Source organism: Lagopus muta, chromosome 3, assembly GCF_023343835.1.
Source record: "Lagopus muta isolate bLagMut1 chromosome 3, bLagMut1 primary, whole genome shotgun sequence".
In the NCBI taxonomy this organism is placed as follows: domain Eukaryota; kingdom Metazoa; phylum Chordata; class Aves; order Galliformes; family Phasianidae; genus Lagopus; species Lagopus muta.
In genome coordinates this window covers 59,925,443-59,946,570 of record NC_064435.1, presented here as the reverse complement: position 1 = coordinate 59,946,570, position 21,128 = coordinate 59,925,443, and the positions used below count along the sequence as shown (strand labels likewise).

Here is a 21,128-nt window from a genome sequence, read left to right as displayed (position 1 = left end):
GGTGCGCGGCGCCATCGCGCGTAATTAAAAGTGCGCTCCCAAAGCGGGGAGAAGCGGAAGAAAGAATTAACGGTGCGAGGGCACAGCTGCGGTACTGCGTCCAGGACCTCAGCACGAGGAGGAGCTGCTGGAGCGGGTTCAGAGGAGGGCACGATTCTGCACAGGGAGCTGCAGCTATGGAGGGCTTATTCAGGGCAGAGAAGGCTGGGGAAAGACATCATTACAGCCTTCTGCTACTTAAAGGGAGCTTATAAACAGGAGGGAAATAGACCATGAAGAAAGTCTGACAGGGACAGGAGGAGGGATAAGGGCAGTAAAATAAAAGGGAGATTTGGATTAAATGTCAGAAAGAAATTACTCAGAGCACAGGGAGGCACTGGCACAGCTGCCCAGAGAAGCTGTGGTGCCCCATCCCTGGAGGCACTCAAGGCCAGGCTGGATGGGACCCTGAGCAGCCCTGCCTATGGGGATGGGTGGGCTTTAAGGGCCCTTCCAACCCCAACCCCTCTGAGGTCCCAAATAAACACAAAAACCAGCACTTTGTTCAGTGGTTTATTCCATCAAGCACGCAGCAATACAATGGCAGCAATAACAATTGTTTAAATGTACCAAGACCCCATTTCAAGTAAGAACAACTGCATGAAAACACGGTTTCTGCTTCTATTTATGGCAAATAGAACAAACTAGTTTTCTAGAGAAGTTGTAATTACACTTGACCCTGAATTCATGCAGCAGAAGAGCCACTTGGATTTACACCTTGTAGCCTTGAATGCTTTTTAAACAAAATTCATTATGTGCCGGCACAATATTCCCCATCAATACAGAACAGCCACACTGCTTGACCCAGGCAGGCCAAGAACTCAGGCAAGGACTGCCATATGCGCAGTGGAATTCCTGCTGCAATTAAGGACAGCACATGACTGATGTCACATATACAGACGAGCCAAAAGATTAAGAAGAATGTGGCACAATGCAAATTACTTAGAATCCACCCTTCCTTGCCTTGTTTGCCTAAGGCCAGCGCAGGCACTACATAAGGTGGATACAGCTGCGTTCAACACTCAGCTCTGTACCGTGGTTAACAAGGACACATAAAAAAAGGTGCTCCCATTTATCAGCCACAGCAGGCAGGCACATTACCACAAGCTGCTCAGAAACATCAATGCATAAAAAGAAAAGGCAGCTTAGAGACTCTGCTCTATCCCTCTATCAAAGCATAAGAACTTTCACTGCAAGTACCTTTAAGAAGTAGAAGCTTTGCTTCTGCTAAAGGTTGACAATGAAAACGTGGGCCAGCTTTGTCACCTCACTGCTACAAACAGCACATTTCAGACCATCGTTGGTTTGCTCACATAGTGCTTTGCAGTCACTGGCCGCACCCACCAGAGATGAATGTGCTGGAGCACCAAGCCAACCCGAGGGCTCACTGCCAGCTCATCATCTCACCCTCTTTCCCACACCTACTGCAGGCAGCTTTATTTTCCACATTGGTTTATTAGTAATGTATTTTGATCCACAGATATTTTCACATCAGTTTCTCTCATTGCAAGCCAGCCAACAATTCACAGGAAGCACAGCCCAGAAGCTGTGGATTTATAGCTGTATAGTCATCAATCTAACCATCTCATAGGGGACACTCAGCAAAACATCTGCTTCCTATCTCCCATCTACCACACAGACAAGAGAAGTCCTTCTGACTTCAGCAATTAAGGCTGTAGGCCAACAGAAACCGCAAGAATTCAAAGCAAACTGAGTCAGGAGCCACCCACATCTGAAATAGCTCACAACCAAGGAAGTGTGTATGTCCAATTTCTCTGATGGCTGAGGGTGCGCAGCAGAAGGCAAAAGACAACCATAGTGTCCAAATCCTACAGCACCCACCAGGAGGCTCCAGTATTTATGCATGTAACAGAGCTGTGAGGGGCTCAGAGGGAAGGGGGAGAGAAGACTTGCCGAGTGTTCTGACTGGAAACACATCTTGCTCATGAGATGCAATGCAGAAGCCAGAACTGGAGCACATCAGCTCTGCCCCAGGAAAAGCAAGACCTGCTTAGACAGTGCACAACCAAAGTCAGATACTGTAATTCTGCAATACTCAGAAGAAACTTCCAGAGGGAGAAGAGTGGCTATGTTCTAAGATCTGGATTGACTGGGACCACTCAAGTTAAAGGTCAGTGAAGAAGGCACCAACTGGTCAAGGTATGGAAGCTTCAGAATTGATAGGGGGGGTGTGAGGGAGTGTTCTTTCAGACTTGTTTGTTTTTCTGAAGAAGGTGGCAGTGATGTGCACATGCCAGCAACTGAACAGCTTACTAGGAGTCAAAGACGATGACATTCAAACACTTGGGGTAGCAGAGAAAAGAGAAAGATGAGCTGTGGGGCTGTAGGCACAGCTTTAGCTGCAAGTTTGGAAATGGTCCTAACTGTGTTAGGGCAAAACTGCCACAAGAATTAGATTGTTTGAAAGAAATTGGAGTTACTTTCTCTTTAGAGCAAGTTCAAGTGAGCTAACAGTTTATAAGCAGGGAAGAAAGGGAAGCAACAGGTGGGATATGTGTAACTTTCCTAATTCAGTCTCCGGAACGGGAGAATAAGACTGCTGTGAGAACCAGCAAAAAGAGGAAGCAAAGAATGGCAGATCAAGGAGATGCTACAAAAAACACAGCAGATGGCTGTTGTACCACAGTATGGTTCCTCTGCACCACAAACTGCAGGACTCCTTCTGGCAGCCTCCTTCCGGTGTTTGCTCAGAGGTGAGCTTCTGAAGGAAGTACAGAGGGTTCACCAAAAGGCAGAACAAAGGAAAGAAAAAAAGAAAAAAGGTAAAGCACTCGATGAAGGGAAAGGATACACCTGTGTTTTGTCAGTATTCTTGTTAGAGATGAAACAAGCGCTCTAAAAGAGAAGCCTGTCCTTCTCTCCTAACAACTGCTCATGTTCATAACGTGCAGATTTGTTGGAGTTGGACAAGACTCCAGCACACCTTAGTGCTCCCCTTAGGATGCATTATTCTTCCTTTGCCTCCTGACTTCAAAGGAAACAAGACAAATCCTGTTCCAAAGACTCTGGCCAAATGCTGACTACAGGAAGATTTAAGAAACAAGCATCTCCTTTGAGGCTGAGGTCCCTTCAGATCAGGCAATCTGGAGAATGATAACAAGCTCTGCTCACGCTGCTTTCAAAAGGAAAAAGTTGCAAGGGAATCATCAGCACAGTTCTCCCAACTTCTAGATATGTAACCTCTTGCAGGATAGGAAAAGTGAGCTTGATTTGCTCCTTTTTCTTCTGTTCCCAATTCAGATGTTGTAAATATTTTACTGAGCACACTAATTTTCCTTCTGTGATTTTCCACTGTTATGGCATGATTGATACCTGACCTTCTTAAAAAAAAGCACAGAAATGAAGTTCAAGCCATAGCTTATTTCAGAGTTAAAAAAAATAAAGGGTAAGTATTCACCACACAAGTCTGAAAAAAATCTGTTCTCATTTAATCCTTCAGTATGAGCTCTGGCACTGGCATCAAAACCTTAACAGATCTATGCTGATTATTTTGGCTTGCTTGAGAAACATTGATAGAACAGTATTTCATCACTGTGGAAAGCAGTTTAAATAAATCTGCCCGCTTAACCTGAGTAAAGAATTGAAGGGAGGTAAAAAAAAAAAAAAAAAAGAAAAAAAAAAAGGTAAGAGCTCACTGCCTGCATACACTGTTTCTCATCCAGTTAAAGAAAGAAACAAACAACAAAAACCAAATCTTACAATTCATTCCAAACACCCATTTTTGATGCGACAGTTTTGGCTTTCATTTTAATGACAGACCACCATATGCCAGACTGCTTTAACTTGTCAGACACGGGATCATCAAATACTTCCTCTTCGTTCAAGCTTTTTACTCAGCTGAAGATTTGAAGCACTGGTAAAGTTGAATCAGAGAAAAACTGTAATTGATTCTTTCTGGTTTTAAGTAAGCGAGTTAAGATAACATACCTTACTATGTAAAAGTTGCGAGCATTACATTACTGTGTGCCTCATTTCCTGCCAATTCTGCAACGTTGTAAATGCAGGATTCTGCTTGTCAGAGTGTGATTATTTTTTTGTTTTGTTTTTGTTTTGACAATTGGCCTTTCCATCTTTCCTTCCTACGGATACTTTCAGGGTGGTTGAGATACTAAGACCATAGCCATAAGCTCAAACCACACACTCATGTACAGTACGGGTTACTCTTCATATTCTGCTTCTGTAGACGCGCTGTCAGAAAGCTTGCTCTTTGGATCTTCCAGCTTTAGCTGAAAGGATGCAACTGTTCTGCAAGCACAGGTTTACCTTATGTTATTATGCAGAACCAGATGAATTCAGCTCTCCCAGTCATCCCGTTTCCCAAACCAAATCAAGAAGGCTGAGCAAAGGACTACTAACACTACTCCCCATGATATCAAAAACTGTGATATAACTTCACCCTTTCAGGCAGCATAAATGAGATAGAACACTGCTTTAAAAGTCTCTTTAACAGCATTCAAGTATACTACAGCTACAGAAACATTTTACAATGTAATGGCCATACTGCTCTTGCCAGTTTGAGGATTCAGTGAAGAGCAACTCCTATCAGTGGGGAAGAAACAGGTGAAACATACTTGTCACAAACACTTCAATCAAACAATTTCACATGAAATCATTTGCAGTAGAAACCAACTGGAGTAGGAAACAGAACCCACAAGGAGAAGCACCACCAAGAGGATGGGGTGAGCTCATCTGCCACCCCCTGTAAACAAAGTGGACAGAGATCAGTTTCTACCACTATAAATCCATACTACGTGCTGCATGTCTTTGTTGCTTTACACTGCTCACTGTGCTCTCTGTTCACTGGTTTTGATTGTGGTAGAATAAGAACCACTGACATTTTATTTCTTTATACCAACAAAAACATGAAGTAAAAAAAAAAGCCACTGTTGCATATATTTACATACAGTAAATAAATTCACAAAAACACCTTGGCCCCCACCACAGGAGACTCTGCATTAATAGATTTGGCACTCACTATGACTTACTGAGTTTGTCTTGTCATGGTACCGTATGCAACACTACATTCCGAGTGAAAATCCTTACAGTTCTCATTGCTATGGGAGAGAAAAGGGTTGGAGATTGAAAGACCCAAGGACGACAACAAAACACACCAATAGAAATACCTAGACTATACCAAGCGTACCCCTCCATTATGGAATAAAAACAACAACTACCAATTATAACTTAACACCAATCTTTAGCCTGGCAAAATTACAGGTTTATGCTGAATACAATTTTATGTTCAAACACCGAGATGAGCAGCATTATCCCAAAACCCAAGAGAATCCCAGCATTCTGTAACAGGAAGTATCCCCAGCGGCTACATCCGTGATCACTAGCATCATTGTGGAGCATTTCAGGCACCTAAATAAACAAGAGAGTGTTAAATGCCTCCAAAATAAGCAGTCATTTAGAACAGTTCTTCAATGATGTGGCGCACGATGGCTGAGTCTTACTCCTCAAGACTTTTCTGTTGGCTGCATTAATACTACTTCATGAATCAGGTGTCACTCAACATGAGTAACATTATCTGTCTACTTTCATGTAAGCTATTTACACACACAGAGTCGGTAGTGGTCTAATTACTGTTTTCATGATAATTATGCTGATGCTTTAATTATGCTTGGAGTAAATGGCTGGCTTATTTACCAACTGATTTTATCAAGCCACACCAAGCATTTTATTCTTAAAACGACACTTAATCTTCCATGAACATCCATTAAGCACCTTGTACTTCTGTACAAGCATAATTCTGAGATACAGGAGAGATTTTAATACAATCCTGGCTTCACCAAAAGAAGTGCTAAGGATTTGCTGCAAAATCCAAACCACGTTTGGTGGTGGAAAAAGCCAGCAAGACTACAAGTTGCACACCATCTGCTACACTTTACACCAACAGTCATCTAACTAAAAGCAATCTTGCACCTGGACATTTAACTGAGCACTTCTGAGTCCCTTCAAGCACCAAAAAAATGCTGAAGAAGAGAGAGTAGAATAATTTATGGCCAAAGTTTAATTGATATCAATTCTTACACTATGTTATGTGTAACACAGGATACGTAAACACAACCACTTACCATATCCACAAGTGCCACATACATGAATAAGCCAGCAGTAAGTGCAAATATCCACATGGAGACATTGTCTGCATAATGACCAATGAGTATCCCAGTTGCCATTCCAAGGTAGGCCAACATTGCTGACAGGGCATTGTAAAGCACAGCTTGCTTGACGGTCATGCCAGCTTTTAGAAGCACAGCAAAATCTCCTACAGCAGCAGAAAACAGAAGTTTACACCCCCAGGAAGCTATTGCAGCGTGTCATATTTTCTCTTTCTTATAAGATGAAGTGATTAGGTTGTCATTTGCCTTACGTTTTCCTTCAGAAAGTTAGAAAACAGTGGGAAAACAATTAAAATACACAAGAACAAGCGCAGCAAGTTCACAGCCTTACGTTTTCATGATTTTTGAAAGGAAAAGCTTTTAGTGTAGTTTGCCTTTCAACCAACGTACTGCTCTACCTGATATGTACGTGCACCCCAAGTCAGTTCCTAAAAAAAGCATTCCCACTTATTTGATTAAGTCAATGTTACCAAGATAATTCCTTTTATTTTGTAACTTTTCTTAGTATTTTAACTGTAGCTTTCTATTTTTAAGTGACCCTTAAAGCCTTAATTTTGTTTAAAAGACTGATCAGTTACCAGCCAGAAAGATCTCCCATCATTCAGAGTAGAAATCTGTCCTAAGATCAGTATAATGTATCTACACAAAAGGGACTAAAATAATGCAAGCTTACTACTTGGAAAAAAAATAAAATAAATTGGTTCTAATTAAAAAAAAAAAAGAAAAAAAATGTAACCTCTCTCCAGTTAAAATAATTAAAAGCAGTTTCCAAAGTGGAGTTGAGAAGTTTGTTACAACAGCTTTTCCCACAAGATGATACAATTAAGATTAACTGGTGTAACATTATGAACATTGCTTAGCATTATGAACAAGAAGATGTAATTTCTTCCCCGGTTAACATCAGCTAGCCCAATTTGTTTCATTCCATGTTCTCTGGTAAACAAGGTATTCACAGTAAGTTTTCTGCGTTGGCCGAAATAGCAGGATTTAAATTTTAGAAAGATTTCTTGCCTGAAAGCAAACAACATTTGACTCCAAAGCACTGGATGTATAACATGAACTTATTTTGTATGCTTGTACTAATGACACCTTGTATGTGTAGTTAATACAAGTTGTGTAATTCCTACAAATTTATATTGAGATGAACAAGATAATTTCTTCCCTGCCATAAAACCACAAATGTTCTCCAGAGAAAGTAATTTATTTCTACAACATGATTGTACAGACAGCCAGATGTATCATTTAATAAATAGTTTGATATATACATGCTGGTTTACAAGCTCCATTAAATTAATTGAGCAGTCCACTTTCTAGAGGATTAAACCAGTTTAAGAAGTGTGAGCAAACTGTTCTCTCCTCATTCTGTACACCAGGTAAGACCACGGTGACCAAGAAAGAACTATCAGTTACATGTTCAAAATGCTTCAACAACTGGAAAGGAGATCATAGAATCACCGAGGTTGGAAAAGACTTCCAAGATCACCCAAGTCCAACCATCCACCTATCACCAAATCACCATTTCCTCACTAAACCACATCCCTCAGTACAACATCTAAATATTTCTTGAACACCTCTGGGGTTGGTGACTCCACCACCTCCCTGGGCAGCCCTTGCCAGCATCTGACCACTCTTCCTGAGAAGAAATTTTTCCTAACATCCAACCTGAATCTCCCTTGGTGCATCTTGGGGCCATTCCCCCTTGTCCAATCAATAGTAACAGAAGAGGCCAACCCCCACCTCGCCACAACCTCCTTTCAGAGAACTGTAGATAGTGCTAAGGTCTCCCCTGAGCTGCTTCTTCTCCAGAGCTCAACCAAAAAGTCAAGTTCTGCTCTCAGGAGCAGGGCATAACAGCAAGCTTATGGGCATTCCTATAAGCAATTGTGGTCATGAATTTGGATCACTTGGACTTAAAAAAGAAAGCATTTTAGAATATTTATGTAGCTCTAATTTAAGTGAGGAACTACCTTAGTGGAAAAAGCAGCACATACTACACAGAAAGGATTCTGACTAGTTGTCATCTTAATTTCAATAGCACATGAGAATAAAATTAAACAGATGTGACAAAAGCAAATGCTAACATGCACTCTTCTGCCATTCACTATCTGTGCTATGAAGAATAAAATACAAACTATGCAGAACAATTTGTAAAATTCTACAAGAGAATTAAACATGGTAGCAGAGACATTTAGATTTTTTAAAGGAATATTAATGCAGTTCATAAACATTATTTTAAATAAAAGTATCATTGAGTAAACAGTCTGATACGGCTGAATTGACTTATCAAAAAAACTGTACTGTAAAACAGAATAAAATAACCTACAATTCCCCAGAGCGCACCTGCGAGTACCTGGGTGGCTGCAGCATACTGAAATATTGGGGTCTTACCTAGCTCATGAGGTAATTCATGGCAAAACACAGCCACAGATGTGCTTAAACCACTTGATAAGCCTTCAGTAAAGGCTGCTCCTACAGAAAGACAGAAAAAAGACATTAGGTCATATTCAGTCATCAAGTGCTGACATACTGTTGCAGCTTCTTATTAAGTTAGGACAAAATTATTCTCACTCAAACCTTCTTATGTTTCAGCAAGCATTCAGAAGTGTCACTGAAGTTTTTAAGATTGATACATGTCACCCCAAAGCAACATAATGCCCTCTAATCCTCTAAAGCAAACCAAATTTCACTGATTTCTGAAATAAGCGCAATACCATGCTGCAAAGAGGAGTCATTTGTAGCTGCTTGCACGCAGGGGATCCAGGAGTAGGGCTGGCAGACGGATGGCTACAACAGCTGTGAGAGCACAGGAAAGAAGCCCGTCTCTCCACCAGTACTCCAGCAGCTTCCACCTAGGCAAAAAACTGTCACACTTCTGGCAACAGTTGCCAGGAAAATGAGTTCTGCTCAGCCCAAAATATTTACCCAACACTTCAGATGGTCAGATTAGGGCCAGCACAACGGGAAGGAAACTCTTCAATGGCAGGCAATTCCCTCTCACACAGGGTAGATGCCTGAGGCAGACCTGCCAACCAGCGCTATTGCATAAGGAAGCCCACTGCTTGCAGTCCTCCTCAACTGCAAGCATGGTGGTATGGAGACCACCAAAGCTCAGTTGATCTAGCATAGAAATACTGCCTAAAACAGATAGCTCAAGGTGGATGTGCATACTGCCCAAAGGCTTACAAGATGATCAGAAGCCTACAGCACATGGTCTAAAAGCTTGAGGAAGCTGTGCATATTTAAATTCCACTTCTTTCACTAGAATAAACAGCAGCCCACAGCCACCTTCAGAGCAAATACAAAAGCAGGAGACTAGCTCTTCAAAGCAGTGAGAGATAACGAGTCAGAGAGGCTGCAAATTACAACCAGGAGCTTCAGGCTACACATAAATAAAACCTTCATTATTAAGAGAGAGGTGCAACAGCAAATGAGGCTGGCCACAGAAGGGGGGAAACATCCATCCATGGAAGTTTCCAAGGGGTGGCTGTGCGGATCCATGACTGGCTCCACCAAGTGTTTCCAAGCACTGTGTTTCAAGTGACCTCCGAGGAGCATCCCATTTTATGGTTCTATTTTCCAAGTTCAATTCAGTGAGCTGCAGTGTGCAAGACTAAAGCTATTTTGATTTAAGACCTCAACAAGAGTATTTCACACAGCACTCCAAAACACTTAGTCATGGCAGTCTACACAGTAATTAACACATAAGTGACAAGTTACTGCTACTTGACTAGCTAAAGAGGCTATTAGTAAAAACTATCAATCTTCTCTACGCATCAATCTGTTTTCTTCTAAATACTGCTTTATAGTTTCTGAGTCAGATTTTGAAAGAGACAGAATAGCTACAGTTATCTCCTAAGACAAGAGACCTCCTCAGAATTAAATTGGGCTTCAGTTCTTGAAGAGAGTAGATAAGGAAAGCAAAAAGTAATTACCTTCTCCCATGCCTGCATCCTCAATAATCTAGGAGTTCCTCTACATTACTGCCTTTATACAATGTTTTCAGTCTTATCACTTATTAGAAGGAAGTGAAAATAAAAGAGTCCAGCTAAGTCACAAAAGGTAAACCTAATTTTGTGGCCATCAAGGCAAACCATACAAAAGCTGACTGTGTTACCGACCATCTAAGTAGTTGAGAAAGCTGGATAATGCACATACTGCACTCATACATAACAACCAAAAGAGAAGCTTAAGAACAGGAATATTTGTTTTTATTTTTCACTGACTACTAGTATTTTAACACATTTTCAGCAAACTGAATACTACACTAATGAATCTGATTGATGGTATTCCTCCCCAAGAAGTTGATTTAATAGTGTTATGGTATTTACAAATATATTTGACTCATCACTTCTCTCAAAAAATAGAAGAAAAAATATAGGTAAGATTAGTATGGAAACAAACAGCATTCTGCATGTTAGTTATTTAGTTGAAGCTATATAGAAAAGTTCAAATCACAGAGCATAATTTCATAAAGGTTAGTCAGTGCAAGTGTTCCATGATGCACTTAAATCTCATTGCTATGTAATAATCACAAGAGATTTAAGGGAAAAAGTAACTGACGGAAGTTACCAATTCACAAATGACATGAAATGAACAAACTTCAGTTTAGCCAGAAAGCCCTTCACTTATCTTCACAGAAGATGTTTACATCTTCATATAAATAAGCAGAAATGTTATATAAGTAATATGGACAAAACATCAAGTAGGTGGTTTTCAAACTCATCCAGAACTTAAAAATAATAATAGTCTCCACTTTCACTAGTCTGAACATGGCAGAACTTTTAAAGGCTACTGCTCTCGCTTGCTCAATAAGCTTTTATAAGCCTCTCATAGTTTTCTTTTCATAGCTATTAAATCATAGTTCCTTTCTAAACCTCCCAAATGCTAAGAGATAATTGATTCTGCATGTAATTTGAATGCAAATCCTTCTTCTACCACACATTCAGAACTCATCTGCTAGAAAATTTACATTCCACACTTCAACTTCCATAAAGAAATAAAAATAAAAGATTAAATCACAGAAGGTCTCTTCTCACATTATTCTTTGAACTGACTGAACTTGAACAACTGCAAATACTGCTGTAAGAAAACAGTTACTATTGAGCTTTCTGCTTAAACAAGAATGGACTTGTCTATGCAGTAAAATTTACAGAAAGACCGTTCCTGCTGAACTGACTCTTCATTACTCTGTACAGGCTGGTAATGAATCCAATCCAATAGCTAAAACAAAACAAAACCACCATGTGGAATAGCATTAATTATTGAATTCAAGATCATGAAAGAACAGCGTAAGAACTAAGGATGATTACTGATTTAACTTCCCTTTCTATAATTCAGTTCTACCATCAAATTTTTCCTTCTAGAAAGAAGGAGACACCAAGATCCAAGATAAAATCCAGGAGACCAAAACACAAACATTAATCTGTTAATCTGTCATACCAAAAAGGCCTTTCAGTTAAAGTTCTGTCAAAAAAGACTGAAGACTATAATGCATGAAGGGAAAGAAAGGAATCTAAACAAAAAGGAAAGTGTTTTCATTTCATTTATAAGAATACTGTACCATCTTTAATATAATTAAACTTTGTTGAAATTAAAAAAAAAAACTAAGAGCAAGATTTTGAGTTGAGCAAGATCAGTATTTGAGAAAAACAAAATGCTTTTTAAACATTTTCTCAAAAGGAGAGACCAAGCTTGTTTTGAATCTGTTCAGGACATTGAGTGCCTGAAGGAATGCACTTATTCTATACTTCTACAGTTAATGGAGACATTCTTGAAGCAAAGATCTGCATAAAGGCAGCATACATTGATGTTACTGATATCCTCTCCATGAGTTGTTCTTCTGACAGTTGGTAACCAGTGTCCTACTTAGACACTGCCAGAACATAACAAGCACTACTCACCTTCCACAGACCTGTACAAGTATGAGGAAAAACTACCACAATATTGCAAAAAAGACACATGGCAGCAATGTTTGGCTACAATCACACCTGACTGCTGTGTTCAAACCAACACTTACCAATTGCTAGGCCATCACTGAAATTGTGCAGTCCATCTCCCATTATCACCATCCACGCTAGAGTTGCTATGCCAGCATCCTTCAGTTCTTCACGTGAGTAGCGCTGGCTGTGACTGTGTGGATGATGGTTCTGATGATGATGGTGATGAAGAATGTGATGGTAGTCGTGGTGGTGATGACTCAGATGATCTGTCTGTCCAAGAGTATCGTGTAAGTGAGAATGACATTTGTTCCTACAGCCTCTGGATACATATTCATTATCAGCCTCCTCTGGATGAGAATGAGCTATCATGACTTCTTCTTCTTCTTGCACCGCTGGCTGCTGAGAAATGAAGGGCGATGGATCTTGTGAGTCTGTCCCTAGATAGCCCTCAGACCCTGTTACAAAAACCCAGAGCATAATATTATATATTTTTAAAGTCATCCAGGAAGCAAAGATAAAATGAGCAAGTCGAATAATTGATAAAGAAAAAAAATAGCAAGTCTGAAAGTTGAAGTTGATAACCCAGTGTGCTGTACCAAATGCTTCCACAACCAATTTTTGTTTTAATCAGATTTGGGGGAAAATTCTTATGTCATGACAATAAAAAGCTTTTACTTTGTCTCCTAACACTAAAGCAGTCCCATACATTGTGGCCACAAATGTCTCCTAAAAAGTCAAAGAAGAAGAATAAAAAAAAAAAACAACTTTTCATCTAAGACACAGTGCAATTTAAGTACAACAGCATAAGGCACCATGTTCAAATTTCATAGCGTGAAAGCTGTTGGTTCAATTGCCTCAGAACAAAGAAGACTGAAATGCATATGACATTAACTCATCTTTGGGCTAAGGAGTAAGAACGCAAGAGAACAAGATTATGTCATGCAAAATTCTGGCAACCTCCCTGCATTCTGTACAGAAATAAATAATATACACAACTTGTTAAGCTTCAGCACCTGAAAATATACACACAAGAATATAAACACAATGTGAAGCGCCCTCATGTGAACATTAACAGCACACTAACATTGACTATTTTATCTGACAAACTCTCCAGTCTCGTTACGTTCCTTGCCTGCAGTTCTTTTCCTGCACTGCTGAGATCTCTTTCCTTAGACAGAAAATCACCTCCTGAAAGAACTGGAAGCTGCTCTTAACTACAAGAGCTTACAAATACCTAGTGAGGTGTGGCTTTGTTTGCAACATGATCTTCAAGACATCCGACCATTTGCAGATGAAGTACTTGAACATCTTGGATTATGGATTATCAACTTTAAGAATAAACATTCAAACCCCCAGAAAACTGGACTTAAGTATGCATGGTCTGTTATTTAGACTTCTGTATCCAACATCTAGCAGTCTAATAGAAGTGTAGAAGTCATTAGGTACGTCTACACATGCAACAGGCATAGCCAGTAGAGCTTCCCAGAATGACTTCAAAACACTTGTTTCTGAACTGGATCCACTACCTTCTTTGGTTGGATAAGTTGGAAGGAGGTAGAGATCAACCTACAGTAAGAATCAAATGAATAAACTGCCATCAATCAGATACAGTGCTTTTTTAAGCTGTGCTGTTGCACAAGAACAACTGTGCAGTGATATTACTGAGACTTACGATCATCTGTATCTAACTTTTCTTCATTCGCTGAAAACTTCTTACTTTCTCCATCATCTTCATTTTTTTTCTTATTCCAAAAGAAAATACTGTAGTTATGAATATTTTACTTATTTTTCAGGATATACATGAGCAATATTATATTCACAACATTTATGCAGCCTGCACAGAAAGAGGACAACATGGAAGCCATATAAAGGAGGCAAAAGAGGAACATTAGAAACTCTTTTAAGTACAGTAAAAAGACAAAAGTTCCCCAGGCTCCAAAGGAGTGAAAAAATGAACACGAATAAGTAAATACCATGTACTTCTGTGAAAGGACTAAATAGAAGGGTTCATTTGATAAGTAAAAAACACAAAAATATGCCGAACAAGAACAACTCTGCTAGATCCGTAACATCAGCGTAATGCTTAATGCTGGCATACTGAAGAAAAGCCAAACAAAAACCTTCATTCATGGCTTGTTAAAGTCAGTATCACAAAAGTTTATAATCAATAGCTATGTAGAAAGCCTTCTGCCATAGTTCAACAGGAAATCCATTCTCAGTGGCTGACATAGGGATACAGAAAATACTAGCTTTGCTTGTAACTCTTCACATCATCTCCTTGTGAATACATTTAACTAAAGACGGTGGAAGTGATCCTGTCACTCAGTTAGTGTCACTTACTCCAGCATCAACCACACTGACAGAATCAGCTGGGATCCAAGTAAAAGAGCTTACAACTTCTGCACCGAATCTGCTGTTCTAGCATTTACAACTCATTGAAATCAATTACTGTTTACACCTTCCACATAAAACAGAGCATAGTAATGTGAAGGCTGTGTTGCACTGTCATTTTGGGAGAGAGTAAAACTTCCAAGGTGGTATTTCCAAGCAAAATGCCATCTAAAGGTATCACCTTCTGTCACCCTCTACAGTGCAGACAGACGCTGAGCTGCCTAAAGAGTGACTGCTGCCCTTACCCATTTTGTGGAAGTGCTCCTTCAGCAGTAATGCAGTAACTGCACAAGGCCATCTTATTACATTTGAACTTTAGATTTAAATGAACAAATTTAAGAATTAGACAATCCTATGATCTCCTTAAGAAGTCAGAAGGAAGTCAATAATGAACAATAACTTCCCAAATTTGTAACTTAAAACAAAGCTGTGTGCTTATTAAACAATTCACACACACTACCTGTCTGGTTAAGGAGATAGTTCTGAACTCTTCCCTGACATGACCACAAAAAAGAAAAAAAAGAAACCAAACCACTGTCTAGTTTGAAAGCCACCAAAAGAAATAAAACAGAGTGCTAATCTAGTCAGCAATTGCTACTTTATCCAATAACAATATACACAATCCTTCTGTTTCTATAAAAGCATACTCAGAAGTCATCGTGCAATGCAACAAATTCAAATTAATTGTTTCTCTACCTTTTTCTTCTTGTCTTTAAACTGCTTTATTAAAGTGATCAAATGCTCCGCTAGAAACATAAAATACAAGCCTCCCAGCGCTGTAAGTCCCTTCCATGTAGAATCCAGGTAAGCACTCTCTTCTGTACTTTGAAAAACAAGATGCTTGAACAGAGGACCTCTGTTCTGTTCAAGTGGAGCCTTTTCGTGGTGATGGTGGTGGTTTCCATGAGACTAAAGGGAGAAGCAAGAGGGGAAGTCATTATATTCAGAAGAATTGACAACAAAAGAAACATACAAAGCTCTCTCTACATTCTCTTCCTCAAATCTTGAGTACAGATTTAGCACTTAGAAAGGGATAAATGCTCAGGATACAACCTCAAGCAATTACAAGGAAAATGTCTTGACAGAAACTACTGAGAACAGTCCTGGCTTTCATCCTCCCAGTGAAGTTACTTGCAGATACAATGCACACATGCATTACATTCATACACATACATTTAGATTTTCAGGGACATCACATGGAAAGTTCAAGACTAAGAAATGAACAGAAAGAACTCACAGCTCTGAAACCTGCTGTTTAGTACATCTTACCTGGAAGCTGCGTCTAGAAATGTGATCAAGAGCTTCAAGAAATTTAGAAATATTACGACCATATTCCAATTTTATTGTCTGTATGACCTATCAGTAATGGAACATTTCAGAGCCTATCAAGTAATGTATTTTTAGGACTTTAGAAATGTTCAATTCTGATTAAAAAAAAAACCATTACAATGGATAAGCAATCAACATACATGTCTGACAACATGAAACAGTGGATTTTCTATTCCCCATCTAAAGAGCACAGTGAACTATTTCTGTTGCCTATAAGGTTCATGAAACTGATGGAGGAAAAAGAGATGGCACTGCAATAAGTGACTAGAAAAGCATTTATGCAAAATTCTTGTGCGTGACAAACTGTGAGCAATTTGGCAGCATGCATGACTGAGAAAACAGGATACAGCTTGAGAGAAAGGGGTGTGAAGTTTTACGCTATAAGACTGACAGAAATAATACAAACAGCTCCAAACAGGAAGTTATTAGGAGAAAAAAAATATATATTTATATTAAATAATCTATCTTACTAGCATATGTTAATTAATGAAACTACCACTAACAGATACAGCCAGCTGTCAATATGGCCCTCTTGAAATAACTAATGAATCAGCAATTAATACTTACATGTGGAAGGAGATGTAAGAAGGCATCTCCGCTTAAAGTCCCCACAGCCAATGCCACAAGAAAACTCAGAAGAAATTTGAAAAACACACGATTCATCAAAGGTACCAGTATAACCCCCAATAAAGAAAGGAAACTGATGACTGAGATGGATATAAAGCCACCAATCCAAGCTGTTAAAAGAAGAAAAAGAAAATGTAAACAACTGCTACACGAGATGTTGTTTGCTTAACTTTTTTTTTTTATCAAATACTGTTATCATCTGATTAGATATTAGCAAGCGTTGGGCCATAAAGATTTATGCCCACATGTGATAAAAAGCCCTAAAAGAAAATCATCAGCTTCGAAAAACATTTTGGAGATTTATAACATGTATGGGTTTTGAGCAGGCTTTTATTTTTCATTAAAAAAAATAACCTACCTATTTGCAGAGAATAACCTTTTGGAGGAGCTTCAGCTTTTTCGCTACTCGCATGGACTATGCAGTATTTCCCATCAATCTGATTAATAAGAGCTGGGCAGAGATAGCTAAATTCTGTGGCAGACAACAGTACTTCAGTGCTTATTCCATGGGACTGCATCAGCTTTGATGCACTGGAGCACTGTGGGAAGACATTTCTTAAAGTTAGCCAGAATCAAAATACTGTACCTTAAAATGACTGCATCTCCTATCTTAATTGAAATCAGTAGCAACTCCACATGACCGCAGCTACACGGACAGTAATTAAAAAGCAGTAACAAATCACTTCAGTAAGAACTACACCTTTATCCTCTCTTCTGGCCCAGAAGGCGAGCTGGGCAGCACTGACAGGTGATGCGTGATTATCACACATTCTCAGCACAAGGAGAACAGATGGTTTGTTTTGAGATTAGAAAAAGCCTAACAGTTTTGACTCTGTTTTAGAGGCTGGATAAGGAATAATACAAAAAGCTCTTAAGCTTTGTTTTATGTCACTACTGTGAAAGACTTCTGCAGAGCACTACCACCACACACTTCCCTCAGTAAAGAACTTTCCACTCCATGACCTACAGGCTTCAGTACTCCCCTTGATTCCCACAGCAGCACTTCTGCTCTGATTGTGCAGAATGCAGCAATTACTCACAAATACAGCACCCACTAATCAAACGCTGCACATGCCTGCTCTGAACTAACTAGAATAACTACACAATTAACACTCCAGAGGAACACTTGCTTTTTAAAGCTCTTGGTGCAGAAAGATCGTGTAACAACTGTTTACAACAAAATGATTGACTTCATCAGCACTCTTTTTCACTACCTTAAAGTAACAGACATCATTTTGCAGAAAACTTTTCTTCTTCAGTTATTTCCAGATCAGGGCCCCATGCTATTTATTTCCTGGTCTTGTGCACCAAAGTACAAGCTCTATAGTCACAGTCACATGCACGCATGGTTTTTGGCTGCCCTTACACAGCAAGAAATTCATTTCAAGAAAACAGTATTTGAGTATTCACTTCATGGTGCCTTGGGTACTTGAAGTTCCCTTGCTGTTTTTGCATAAAGTAAAAGGGAGTTCTCCTACAGAGTGTTGCTAACTTGTATGTGCTTGCCTAAATAGAGCTCTTCGATGTCACTGCATATTTTAGAGTAAGTAAATAAGTATATAAAAACAAATGTGTGTTTATATTTAATGTAAACGTGCATTTCCTCCTAAGAAAAGAGTATTACATAAATGAGATAGTGTATTTTCTGAGCTTGCGAGCATAACATTTTTTCAAGCCAAAGAGTTATGGTTCAAGAAAAGCTATTGTTCCACGTTTCTTCTATGAACACAGTTATACTATAAAGCCTGGACCCAGTTAAACATTAAGCTCCCAGTAAGCAAGCCATAACAATGCTCCTAATGGACCCAGAACACAACAGAGCATCTCACCTCTTGGGTATTTGTGTTTTTAAGTTTGGAATACAGGTAACTTCCTTTTTCCAATTCCTTCGGAGAAACATGAGATTCGTTTGACTTGATGTTTGCAAGCCAACTCGTACTGCTTCCATTTGTGATATTAATGGAGTTAGATCCAGCCAGGCCTACCTGAGCTACAGACTTGCCTTCTGCAGGTTCCAAATTCTGCAGTTCAGAACTGCTGTCTGTGGGAGTAGTGTTGATCGACCCAGTGATTTCATTAACGGCATTCTTACTGTAAACAAAGTTGTGCTGATGGTCTGCAGTCTCTGCTTTATGAGGTTCCTTTGAATGATTGTTCCTGGGGTCTCTGTTAGCATCAGATTCGTGGTTCGGACAAACAGTCTTCTCAGAGTTTTTACTCAAGGAAATGTGGTTATGATGAAGGTGATGATCGTGGTCACGATCATGGTTGTGATCTATTTTAATTCTTTTCATTCTATCTATCCCTATGTTCTGTATCAGTTTTCTAAATCCTTCAATTGTCAGAGAGTTGTTTTCTCCATAACGATTAAAAAGTTCTTGTAGGTGATGCTTCTGTCTCAATCCTGCCAAGTCATCATTAATGCCAGCTGCCTTTTCTGGAAAAGTTCTCTCCAGTGTCTGCACAACAGTAGTTGTCTCCACTCCATGATGATAACTTTCACACAACAGTATGAAAAACGATACGAGGAACGTAACAGACACTGTACTCTCCATTGCAGTGCCCTATTAGGCATTAGATGGAAAAAAAACCAACAACAATAAAAAAGCTTCCAAGTTCGCATAAAACTGTCCTCTTAATCTGTAATATACTCCCAGAACTAGCAAAAAGGCCTTGCTCAAGTTACTAAAGTACCCAGAGAAAAGCCATACAGCCTCCCCAGTACACAGTGCTCTCCCAGCCGTGCAGCCTCACGCAGCACAGATGGAACTGTGCATCACAGCGACGTGCCCGGCCACAATCACTGCTCGGAGTGTAAGCTCACCTCGGCTTAGCTCGGCCTGAGGCAGCTTTCTAACAAGAAACAAACTGACAGCATCCTCACATCCGTGCCAACTGAGTTCCTGATGCGGCCAAACCCTGCATTGTTAACTTCTCACTGCTTTTGGCCGACCAAGGAGACAAGCACTCCGCATTCCCCGGCAGTTACTTTAGACGCTTCACACGCTGCTATCGCACATTTCCTCTAGTCAGGCAGGCGGACCGCCGCCTCGCCACAAATCAGCCGGCGGGACCCCGCCCCGAGCCGCCGCCACGCGGCTGCCGGCCCCGCCCCGCCCCTCCGCGAAGAGAAGCGAGCGCACGCCTACCCGATCGCCGCCCCGCAGCTCAGCCGCTGCGGGAGAAGGGAACCGGGGAGAAGCAGGAAGCCGCGGCGCCGGCTTACTGCTAGCCGGCAGGCCGCCGCCGAGACCCGCACCCGCGGCCGCCCCTCAGCCGACGCACACGCGGGTCAGCGGTCGCACCGCCCCTTCCGGGTGCGGCAGCCAATGGAAAAGCAAGGCGATGTCACGCAGCGTCCAATGGGGTAGCGGGGCGGTGTCACGCGGCGGCGGGCGCCGAGGGCGGGAAGGCCTGGGGGGCAGGTAGGGCTGGGTGTGACTGCGGGCCGGCCTGTGTGCTGGGGGGAGCCTTGGTTCTGAGAGCGTGACTGGTTGTGCAAGTGGTCGGGCTGCTCCTTGCGAGGTGCGAAATGCTCTAAAGGGAGTTAAAGTGAGCCAAGCGTGGTGCATCACGGAATAGCTAGGGTTGGAAAGGAGCTTAGAGCCCCCACAGTTGCAACTCCCTGCTGTGGGCAGGGCTACGCACCAACCGCTACCACCAGCTCAGGCTGCCCAAGGCCTTGAGGTGAGAAGAGACTAGCAGTACTAACTCGAATTAATAGCCATTCCACAGAATCACAGAATCATTCAGGTTGGAAAAGACCACTAAGACCATCTGATCCAACCCCAATCCATCCCCACCATGCCCACTGCCCATGTCCCTCAGTGCCACATCCAGATGTTCCTGAATGCTGCCATGAATGGTGACTCCACCACCTCCCTGGGCAGCCTGTGCCACTGCCTCACGTTCTTCCAGAGAAGAAATTCTTCCTAATATCCAGCTGTACTTCCAGTGTAAGAAAATGGACCAGGTAGAACAGCATTCCTGAGATTCCTAGAAGTGGTCCCACACAAGGACTCCCAGTCCTCAAAGAGGACTGGCACAGGGTATGGATGAGAAATTGGTTCCTGGAGTAGAAAGTGACTGATGAGCTGTAAGCAAAAGGCCTGGGTAAATGGAAAGCAGTGTCACTCTTTGGTGACATACACAAGGGTACTGCAGTGAACATTGGTTGAATCTGTCATTATAATTAACGATCTGGCAGAAGAAAACTGCTCTTCATGCACAGGTGAACAGAGAAAGTAAGAAAGGATGGAGGTCACTCAGGAAGGCTTTGAAACTTGCTGCAAGCTGATAGATGCCCTGTGTTTCTCAAATTCTGCTTTGCAGTACCCCTTTTAAGTGAACATAGCCCCAAAACATTTATATGCCCTGGCAGTAGGCTCTTGGTATTTCCCCTTTCTTCCTGCACCACTCCCAGAACTTTACTTTCTGCTGTAGCATCATTAATACTGCTGCAGCACTGGGTGCTGTTCTGCTAACACATCGCAGCTGGATTTGAATCTGGCCTCCCTCATGTCACCAAATGCCAAGGCCTCTCAGCTTCCTGGAGTGTGAAGTTAGTACCAAATCCAGCCCTAGAATATGAGGGTTTTTTTGTGTCTCTTGGTTGATTGCCAGCAGCTTGAACTTAACATCCAGTCCCTTCTCAGCCATC

The 21,128-nt window shown here is 40.9% G+C and overlaps 2 protein-coding genes across 3 annotated transcripts in view; one reads left to right on the top strand and one right to left on the bottom strand.

Annotated features, from left to right (window-relative positions):
* Positions 1–21,128, top strand: part of CTNNAL1 (catenin alpha like 1) — a 596,511-nt gene that overhangs the window by 59,816 nt on the left and 515,567 nt on the right. The gene's annotated exons all lie outside the window — the stretch shown is intronic.
* On the bottom strand, positions 537–19,765 carry SLC39A6 (solute carrier family 39 member 6). Of its 2 annotated transcripts, none has more exons than XM_048939253.1 (10): positions 19,618–19,765; positions 18,298–19,032; positions 16,827–17,007; positions 16,409–16,578; positions 15,209–15,421; positions 13,794–13,863; positions 12,199–12,576; positions 8,571–8,651; positions 6,138–6,328; positions 537–5,424 (listed from the first exon to the last, which is right to left on the bottom strand). In XM_048939253.1, exons 2-10 carry the CDS (start codon positions 19,021–19,023, stop codon positions 5,272–5,274), a joined length of 2,163 nt encoding a protein of 720 aa, XP_048795210.1. In that variant the 5' UTR covers positions 19,024–19,032; positions 19,618–19,765; the 3' UTR covers positions 537–5,271. The 2 variants fall into 2 exon arrangements, with proteins under 2 accessions (XP_048795210.1, XP_048795211.1); XM_048939254.1 differs by lacking the exon at positions 19,618–19,765 and adding an exon at positions 19,293–19,501.

Bases quoted from the DNA above. Each gene is read 5' to 3' on its own strand.
- SLC39A6 (XM_048939253.1), bottom strand. From the start codon at position 19,023: ATGGAGAGTACAGTGTCTGTTACGTTCCTCGTATCGTTTTTCATACTG. The intron at 16,579-16,826 runs GTAGGTTATTTT...TTCTTTTAACAG, and splicing joins AGGTTATTCTCTGCAAATAG to CTTGGATTGGTGGCTTTATA. The intron at 8,652-12,198 runs GTAAGTGTTGGT...GTCTTTCTGTAG, and splicing joins CAGTGATGGCCTAGCAATTG to GAGCAGCCTTTACTGAAGGC.